Source organism: Lutjanus erythropterus, chromosome 9 (assembly GCF_056507025.1).
Source record: "Lutjanus erythropterus isolate fLutEry1 chromosome 9, fLutEry1.hap2, whole genome shotgun sequence".
Classification (NCBI taxonomy): domain Eukaryota; kingdom Metazoa; phylum Chordata; class Actinopteri; order Lutjaniformes; family Lutjanidae; genus Lutjanus; species Lutjanus erythropterus.
In genome coordinates this window covers 39,429,420-39,439,741 of record NC_139325.1, presented here as the reverse complement: position 1 = coordinate 39,439,741, position 10,322 = coordinate 39,429,420, and the positions used below count along the sequence as shown (strand labels likewise).

The 10,322-nt window shown below is 40.7% G+C and overlaps 1 protein-coding gene across 1 annotated transcript; it reads left to right on the top strand.

Moving 5' to 3' along the window:
• Positions 1–355: 355 nt before the first annotated feature.
• On the top strand, positions 356–9,349 carry ensab (endosulfine alpha b). Its single transcript, XM_084727573.1, has 3 exons — positions 356–570; positions 4,483–4,605; positions 8,504–9,349. Exons 1-3 carry the CDS (start codon positions 514–516, stop codon positions 8,672–8,674), a joined length of 351 nt encoding a protein of 116 aa, XP_084583699.1. The 5' UTR covers positions 356–513; the 3' UTR covers positions 8,675–9,349.
• The last annotated feature ends 973 nt before the right edge of the window (positions 9,350–10,322 follow it).

Sequence of the window (10,322 nt, the reverse complement as noted above, 5' to 3'; positions counted from 1 at the left end):
AAGGAGCTTGTCTTAAGTGTACTTCTAAGGGAAAAATGACAAACATGGCTGCCGAGTCCCGTATTAAACTAGTTTTGGTGTATCCATTAATTAAAGTAACACAGGGCATATTAAATTAAAAACCAACATGTTGCATTTGCTATATATCTTTTGTGATGTTCAGGTGCTTTGTGTTGATGCAGTGCGGCCCCCGCATCGCCCCCAGTCTCTATTTTGTAATATCATTGGACGACGCACTGTCAATCACAGAGAGTGTCACTATCAGTAACACCCCATTGGCTCTATGCGGACCAGCACTGTTCACCCATTGGTTACTGTATATGTCGATCACACGTAGGATACCGCCCCCTCGGTGGTGATGTCACATCTCGTTACGCCATTTTTGTTGGGGAGCAGTCGTGTCCAGAAAAGGAGGATTAGAATTAGTACAGGTACATTTAACGGTACCTCGTATATTAATCTCTTTGAATTGCCTGGCAAACGTGACACTCGGTTGCCTCTCACGCTCACACAATGTCGTCAGAAAACCTGGACTCGGACACTCAGGTGGACTACGAGGACGAAAAACAGGTGGGTTTCTGACTGCTGTCTTGATGTTGTTGGCTAACCACGGAGCATGCTAGCTAGAAGTGGCTAACATCAGCTAGCACAAGTGAAGTGTATATGCTCAGCGCTGCACCAAGGCAGGGGAGGACTCCTGGAAGACATGTAGAGCTGCGATAAGCTATTCGCTATGCTAAAATGTGTCCTGTCGCGGCTGTCCCACTGCACAGAGCACCTTGCTAGTGTGTCACTTTGTTTTGTCCCTTGCCTTGTGTCATTGGCTGGTGAGTCCACAGCAGCTCGGGCCTCATTGGTCTGTCCTGGAGGGTCTCAAAACATGCACTGGAGACCCGATGGTCTCCAGATAAAGACATAACTTGGTGATATCACTCTTTGCACGTTCGCCAGTGAAAACATACATTGAAACTGAACTTTTCGTCTTCACTGGCACATGGTTTGCCTGAGAGATTCCTGATGGTCTTTTCCATACAGTGACAACATCTGCAGTGTGACAGTGCTTCCGCATTTCCATACGGTGTGCCACAACAACGGCAGTGATGTGCAAGGAGTTCAACACTTGGATCAATGCTTTATCTTACATCTGCTGACATCAGTATGGGTCAGAATATGCATCCAGAGTGATTTGTTTTTCTCAGCTGAGAAGGCCCACAGTTTGTTTTTGCTGCTTAAGTTTGTTGATGTTTGATATTATAAATCAAAATATCTATGATATATATAAAAAGAATGTCGTGATGTTTGATTGCCATCATATTGGGATGCATAGTGATTCAAAGGCTAACTACAGCTATTCTCCTGGTGTTCTCAAGTACTTTGGAAAAAATTTTGGGAGAAATCTGGGAATGGATATCAAGAACTGGTACTAAACTGGTACCTGTTCCTGACTGATCAGTAGCAAAATATTGATGAAGTACTGGACAAACGATGCCGCTATTGGCATTTATGTTATATTATTTAAACAAGTAACGGGGCAAGACAGTCAAAAGTATAGGCTCACTTAACCAAATTTAATGAAAGGCAGCTAAATGCAGTGACACAGAAAACAATTTAACTTGTCACTTCTGCAAAAAATAAAAAAAAAATCTTTTCTTTTCATGTTATGACTTTTTTGCAGCAAATTATGGTGAGTTGTATCAGTACAAGTGTTTAATCAATTAGCAGTGTTAGTATTGAAAATGATACCCATCCCTACAGAAATCTGATTTAACGTTTGGTTTCATAATTCAAATATCTAAATTATTAATGTTTTATTAAAAAATAACCACAATAAAAGCAATTCAATTCCGATTGATAAATCAAGAATATTGAGACAGTGCCCAGCAGCTACATGCACCTGATTGACTACACAGCTGTTTAGAAGTTTTAAGTTGTGCGACTTCGTTGACAAACCTGTTGGTTGTAAAGCTTAACTTGGGTATTTTTCAACCCTGTTTTCCCAATTTTGGGGATTTATGCAACTAACTGGGACAACAAGTGTGGAAACTGGTGCAGTATTGAGTGAGACCGCTGCAGTCGTTAGCCAGGGCACAGGCTGGGATGTAGGCCCTAATCCTAACGGCCAATTGCAGCAGTCAAAGTACATAAACCAAAAGTGGTTGTTTTACCACAAACAGGTTTTGATTATTCTAAGTGCCAGACAACATTATGGAAATTACCCCTACAGAGACGGACCTTTTGTGTTAAGGAAACAGCTCACCAAAACCAGCTGACTCCTTTTACAGAAATAGTACTATAATCGTAAAAAACACACTTCATTCAAACTTGACAGACACAAAATAAAACCTATCAAAACTGTACTGGTTCATCTGTTCCAACAATAACCAACTTTGGTTTGGTCAAAATAAATTCTTAACTGCCTTCACAGCTGACGGCTGCAGCAGTCTCTCAGCACTGGACAAATTTAATAAATTATTGTCCCCATTGGTCGTTTGGACACAAAAACATTTGGAAATAGGATTTAGGTTGAAAAATTTACCCTCTAAGCTTGGATGTGTGCACATACCTTGACACTGAGTTGCAGTTAAAGATAATTGTGAAAAGTGTTTTGACACATGCAGCTTTACTAATGTGGTTATTGTCAGTCACACTCAAATTACTAAAAGTGTATAGAAATAACGGACACATTAGGGCCCTCTTAAATACACTGACCCCAAATCATAGCACTGTTTCAACCCACATAACTTTATTTTGATTTGTCATCAATATTGCAATGTTTGTAAAGACAGCAATCTATCATGAAGATTTGTGTATGAAGTGATGTATTAGCCTAGGTATCTATTTTTTTTATTTGAAAAAACAGTTCTATTAAATAATCCCCCCCCCGTTGAGCTGTCATACAGCTTCAGCGAGGCACTGTTACAGTATATCTATATGGTCAGGTGTCACAGAAGGAATGTTTAGTCAAACTTTGAAGCTACCTCAGGCAATTTTTCCAGTTCTGCTGCACATAAGAGTTTAAAATTGATCTAGAGCAGAGGTGCACAAAGAATGTGTTGTCGGATTCTGCAGTTTCCCTGCATTGGCTCCGAATATAGTAGCTCATAAATTTCTCGTCATGGACCCAAGTGAATCAGCACACTTGGTGCCACACGTCCCCCCTCCTCCTGGGGGAATCTGTTCATCGGGTTCTGTGTCCTGAGTCACATTTTATCCCTGCCCCAGCAAGCTTTGCAGGCTGAGTGCCCTAACTTGTCTGCGTACTGGAAGTAGGTCTGCACCAGGTATAGGTTATATGCAGGGAGCGAGTTTGTCCACCTAAGTCCTGCTTTACAGTCAAAACACTAGATTCACACTGTGTACACAAACAAGGTGTGCCCTTGTGGCCCGGACCACTGGCCTCAATTTAGACCTGACAGGAACTGGAATGGCAAGTACCTGACCAGTTTGACTAGTGTAAGTCAGTAGCAACAACATAAACACTTGCATTGTTTACACAAGTTGCCACCTTAAACTTCTGTAATTCCCTCCAAGTGTCGTAAGAGCTAGAAAGTGCCAAGGTATTGTTTCTTGACCTCAATTCTCTGGATTTGTTTTGAGAAAACACACAACTACATAATACATTTGCATTAATTGAAAACAGGGAATCATGGTATTTACTGTAAACATTGTTATGTATGGCAGCCAAAGCCTGACCCTGACAAGAATCAGAAAAATGTTCACATAAACTGAAAATAACAGCATGTAATAACTTGTGATTTAGATGTAAATCTTACCATGCTTTAAGGCAAGTTTCAGAATTTAAATGTTAGCATAAATTGTGGTTAAAGTTATCTAATGCTCAATGCTTTATTGCTTTACAGTTATAATTTAACATAAGTAGATCTGCTTAAGAGCACTTATGATGGTCAGAGTTCATCCTTTATCTACTGGTTTTAGCTTTAACAGATGAGTGCATGATGGTCTTGTCCACAAAATCCTTCTACACATGAATCTCATACAGTGCTTCTGTTGTCATCAGTGTGAACTCCTCAAAATCATTTAGACATGTTTTTAGATCTCTGTACCAAGCTTTGTCTTCTTCTTGAGTCGTTTCGTCTCTGCCATGATGGTAATATGAGAGACTGTAATAGAAGAACATTCATGCTGTGAGTCATACTCATCATAAAGTATCTTCAGTTCCCACTAGTCATTGTCAGTGTCTAGCACTATTCACAGCAGAGGTTTTGAAATGCACTTCTCGTATTTTTGAAGAGTGCAATGGCCATGTTTACCACAGCAGATGTAACTGCAGGAATTTGAGAGTTTTTGTAGTAGCAGCAGCATTTTTGAAATTGTGGGATGACCAGAAATGAGTGCCTGTCACATAAGCAGCTGTTCCAGCTGAGCTCAAACTGTCCTGAAGATGTGTCAGCTGACCCTTTGAAGAGGCCCTGTTTTCTGCAGAGGAGGAGTGTTTATGTCGGCTTGTACTTGTCTCCACAGGACTCCCAAGAGAAGAACGCAAACCCCGTGAAAGCAGAGGAGGCCAAGCTGAAGGCCAAGTACCCCGGCCTGGGACAGAAGCCCGGAGGCTCAGACTTCCTGATGAAGAGACTACAGAAAGGGGTAGGTGACCACGATTTGTCTGCAACATGGTCGGAGATGAGAACAATGAGGTGAGGTGTTTTAAAAAACAAACCCCTGTGTCCATACGTGCTAGTGATGGGTGATACCATACTTTTTAAATCTGATGAGATACAGATACTTTTTGTTTTTCAAAATAAAGATCAGAAAATCACATGACACATACTGGCCATATAATAACTATTAATATTTACAAATGTGAATACAATTTAATAAAAGTGCTTGTGCTAGTAAGTATAAAAATAGTCAATTTTTCGGAAATACTATGATGAAAATAATAATAGAATAGATAATTATCTTCTTCTTTTGGTCTGCCAACTATCAGGGTGTGGTAAATATTTTAAGAGATTTATCTTGCTGCTGTGTGACACTTCCTTGTCACAAATGGTGCATTATGTCAGGGCAAGTTACATCCCAAGAGTTTTACTGCACAAAATGTTTCTGTCATCTAAAACATGACTGATAAACGTTATGTGTCCCTAACAACCAAAGAGCCAAAGCTTCTATCTAGAGCTGCCATTTTGTCATCCATTCAACAATCCTTTGGGGCCAAATCCATTGAGGTAGGGGGAAAAATTATGTCTCCAGCGACTGAACCTCAGTAGGCCAGAATGCAACACAGACACATTGGTGGTACATGAAATACAACAGCCCGTTCGGCGGATTATTTTTATTTGTAATTTGAACAGCAGGGCCGAGCACACAAAGGCATCGTTCTCTCTCCCCTCTCTCCCCTTCCGCTCGTCTGGAAAAACTGTTGCTCTCTCCACCTACACGTAATGTATATGTTATAGAGAACTTCCACCTCTGGAGATTGTTGAAAGTCATTCTGGGAAATCACTGACTAGGAGTAGGAGTAGCTGAAACAGGCTGAGAGGAAAGTCCAAAAGTAAGTTGCAGTGCTTATTGCTTAATCATAAGGTAACTCCCAGACTGAGCATCATCAGAGACTGATGATATCAAAAAGTTAGAGGATCTGAGAGTGGAGATTTCCCGTTATTCATTTATTTATTTATTTAGATATTTATGTGGTAGAATCTGCACAATGAAATACTTGATCATTCCATTAAAAAGCTAAATAACAGAACCTTTTAATCTTTTAGTGTTTAAAAAGTCCACCTTTCTGCAATACTCACACTGCGATAATTCCTGCTGTTCATGCAGGCTGTGAAAAGATTCCTTCCTAATGAGATTCTAGGAGATCAAGGGACAAAATCCACATCCCCAGTTCTGTGCAAAAATGAATTCCAAGGAATTTTGTACTAAGAAGACTTGAACTTTGAAACATCATGACTTGATTTGACTAAACCATGAGCCCTCTCCTCTGCAGGGGAAAAGCCACACTTCACGATCCTTTGTTACAGCTGTTGCACAGCATATGCATTATTTCCTATTGGCTTCTTTGCTCTTCTCATCTGTATGTCAGTAATAAAGATTAGTTTTTGGGGACAATAAAAATAACACATGTTTTCGTAACGTGTATGTAAATTTCCATCACCGTATCCCAATCTGAAACAGATTTTCATTTGCACAGCAGCTTGTTATGATGCATTTATTGTTCAGTTAGAAGAAAACTAGAAACAGTAACTCAACCAATGACTAAAAGAATAATGAAAAGTGATCGTGGCTGAACACCTAGGGTGACTTCAACTGGCAGAACTTCAGTGGCAACCACAGTGAGTCGAAGTGATGCAAGTTACTGAAACAAACCTACTGAAATAAATTTGTGATGAAAAGTTAATAAGAACAGAAATTCAATTTGGGACAACTGTGGTACACTGAGGAAAAACATACAGGATTTGGAGCCCTGAATGGGCTTAAATCCTGGTCACATATCCACAGAGATAAACATTCTCATAGCATTTGTTATTGTTTTGGTCTGAATCTGCAGTGAGAGTCTGTCTGAGCGCTGTGGGAAAAAGGACTCTCCTTCCTTCTGTTTTTCTCTCTTTCTGTTAATCAACACGTTTGGGTGAAGCAGTTGTAAACTGACGTGTTTGAAATGTTTCCACAGACAAACCTGACTTCAGTTGAACAATGTCGGCACACAGTTTGTCACTAATCTTTGTCCTTTTTCACTGTAACTTACCAGGAGAAACAACACTACATTAGCTTGACTAATCAGGCTAAGCTGACTAGCATGCTGCCGCTGATACACAACAACTGGTGCGCTGCCAAAATGCACTGACGCTCTCGAATTTCTCTTCCACGCATGCAAGAAGCAGATGTAAATAGACAGTTTTGACAGTTTCAGTTGCCAAACTCAGTACAGGATATTCAGATCAGTATGTGGCATATACTGATCTGAATATCCTGTACTTAACAATGAATGCATGTACCATTCCACTCCTACAACACAATATGTTAAATATGTATTAAAATATATGTAAACATAAGAGAAATTAATCCAAATTGAATAAGGGTATAAAATTATGTTTTTTGATGCAATTTAATGGGTGTTATAACATCCCTAGGTACAAAAAAGCCATTGATGAAAAATCTGTTTCCGGAAGAGATATGAAATAAGATACTGACTTTGTAATTCTGAGTAAATATGTTGGTTATCTGATTGATGGTTTGTTTTGGAGGGAGGCAGAATAGGAAGTGTTTGGTTTGTGGGTACCACAGACCAACAAGCCTGGTGTGAGAGGCACATATCAGTCCTAGCTGAAACTGCTGAAAACTCATATTAGCTATGGCTGGCTAGGGTTTGAACAATTTTGATAAAATATGTAATTGTATTTATTTTGACTAATGCTGCAATTGCGACATGATTTGCAATAAGGAAGGGAATGATGGCTTTTACACCATTGTTTTTGAAAATTAAAATTCTACCACAAAAGTAATTATGTTTGATTTTTTTTTTTTTTTCTGGGATCTGTAGCAACACGTCTGCAGAATATGATGTGTAGACCAGGACTAGAGTTGAAGTAGAATACCCTGAATTTTGAACATTGATACAATACTGATACAAAAACTTTACTCAGAACCTCTTTTGCAAAAACAGAAAAAAGTCCAACACAAAAATAGAACATTTTTGTCTGGTTTTGCTGGGCGGAAAGCCAAAGTTCAGGCAGGACAATAAAGACTAAAGTCAGGTCTTGAATAAGCACTTAGATAATTTTTAAATAGCTTGTGCACTTTTGGTTATATTAAATGTTAGTATTGTATTGTTTTAAAGCATGTGGTAGTTAAAAAAAAAAATCAGCACTTTGATATATTTGACAACCATAGCTGGGAGATCATAGCTGATCTCTGTAGCATGACGGTATGTTAAATGGTATTATGAAACATGTTTCACCTCTAAAAAATGTTGCACCTCCTGCGATCTGAAAATTGCTGTAGGCCATATTGCAGTTGGGGTCAAATTTCGATTAATTGTTCATCCTTGTGCTGAATTTTGGAATACATTTTTGCATAGAAAGAGGATTGTGAATTTTGTCCTCCTCTTATTTTGGAATTGTATCAGTAAAGGTCCCCCACAGGACCAGTATGGACAGGAGGAACGATTGCAGGGACTGATATCTCTTTGAATGCACATGTGGACTTGATAGTATTGTTTAGAGACATTCATATGTCACCTCCATGTTGCCCTCAGTGAAACCACAGCTTGTTTTCTTTTTTAAATCAATTGTTGTAATTTCTAGAGAAAGAGCAAGTTCATTAAAACAGTAAATGTAATGTCAAATTGTAGCTACCCTACTATGACCATGAAAGGTCAAGCTTAACCCCCTCGACCCCTGTGGCGACCAGCACCCTCCCCTCCCAAAATAAATTCATAAAATAACAGTGTTACATCAAAATGCACTTTCATACATCATAATGCCTATCACTATTTTTGCTTTGCTTTGAGTCACTAAGTGTATCTTTTCTCGCACAGCAAAAGTACTTCGACTCGGGCGACTACAACATGGCCAAAGCCAAGATGAAGAACAAGCCGCTTCCTGTGGCGGGGCCCGACAAGAACCTGGTGACTGGCGACCACATTCCCACGCCACAGGACTTGCCCCAGAGGAAGTCCTCCTTGGTGACAAGCAAGCTAGCCGGCTAGCCTCCACCATCCAAGAAGCACCCTCACCCCCCTGGGGCTCCCGGCAAAACGTCCCTCCTCCTCCTCCTCACCCATGTTCCCAATATGTCCACCCCCTTCCCCTCTCTTCCCTCTTCATCCCCAGGCACCACTGGCTTTAACATGTCGGGCAGAGTTGTATAAGTTCAAACTCCATTTGCTTGAATGTGGGTGGGGCGGGGTGGGAGGGATGGAGGTTCAGGCGGCCCGTGAGACCGCAGCCTTCTCTGCCTTCCCGCCACGCACAGCTCTGCCCCCTCTGCGCACTCTGCTCTACCGCCTCCCTTATGTCTTGGTTTTCGGTGTTCCAAGATGCATCACAGTAGGTGTGTGTCATCGGGCAGGGGTTGGATGGGGTGAGTTAATGCACTTTGTAGTCTGTATAGTATGCTTTGTTCTTTTTTTTTTTTTGCATCCTAAATGACACCAAAATAATGTGTGTAAGGGAGTTAGGAACCATGATCGCAGCGCGTTCTTTGATTTTTATGTTCCCTATCTATGCTGGTGGCTGGCTTCGGCGGGAGGGGTTGGAAGATGTATGTGAATATTTGCTTGCATACCAAATCTGTGAGGGGCAGCTGCTTAGCTTTAGAGTCCTTTAGCATTCACTGACACCATATTGGGAAATGGAGAAAGTGAATGGAGGCTTCCTTTTCATCTCGTCCTTCAGTCACTTTTTTGTCGAACAAAACCGGAGATCATCTGCTGCAGCTCAGCCAAACAGGGATTTGAAACGCCGCTCCCCCCCCCACACTCACATTGCTTTAATTCTTGACTCCCTTTTGCTCCTGTTCTCTCTAAATATGCTGCATGATTGTAACATGTAACAACAAAAAAAAAGAAATTGAACATGTTTTTTAACGGGAGTGGGGCATCTGCTTAGTGATAGGAAGAATCAAAACAAACACACGAAGCCCTGAAACGTCCAGAGTCACACTTCCTTCCCTCCTTTCCTGTTTGCTGTCCTGACAATCCATGTACACACGCTCCAGTTAGGGGCCCAGGGCAAGAGCCAGCTGAGTATATCCTTGTATTATTTTTAATGGCTGGGAACCCCGCCAATCTCTGAGTTCAGTCTTAGTTTGGTTGCTGTTGAGTTGCATCAAGACGTGTGTTTACTATGAGCCTAAAAGATTTGTGGGGGGATTGAAGCACCCTGCATAGAGTAATATGCTTCTGTAAATAATACTCAGACAAGCACGTAATTCGTGATAAGCTCAGCGCTTTGAGGACCAGACCAGCTAACATGCCTGAGAGAAATGGTAGTGCTAAATCGACTCACTTGGGATTACATCCTGGGATTTCTGGCTTGGAAATTCTGCGCTTTATCAGCTGAGCCAAATTTCACACTGTGGCTATCAGGCTCAGAGACCGTGGGGACGATTGTCTTTCCAATGTGACTGTTAGCATCTTATCATCTGGCTCACGTTGTGATGTGATTGCTTGGCTCACATTGTGTTTAGATCTCAAAAAGTGATTTGACCATCACACAGAAACACAAATCCAGACAAAGCTAAAAGTTAGCACTTCAGTGTCACACGTAAACTAATGTATTTTGACACAACCGCTATATCTGATCACAAAAGTCCTATTGAAAAGACAAAAGTAACCACAGTCATAACCTTCATAT

Coding starts and splice junctions, on each gene's coding strand:
- ensab (XM_084727573.1), top strand. CDS start 514: ATGTCGTCAGAAAACCTGGACTCGGACACTCAGGTGGACTACGAGGAC. Junction 571..4,482: donor ACTACGAGGACGAAAAACAG/GTGGGTTTCTGA, acceptor TTGTCTCCACAG/GACTCCCAAGAGAAGAACGC. Junction 4,606..8,503: donor TGAAGAGACTACAGAAAGGG/GTAGGTGACCAC, acceptor TTTCTCGCACAG/CAAAAGTACTTCGACTCGGG.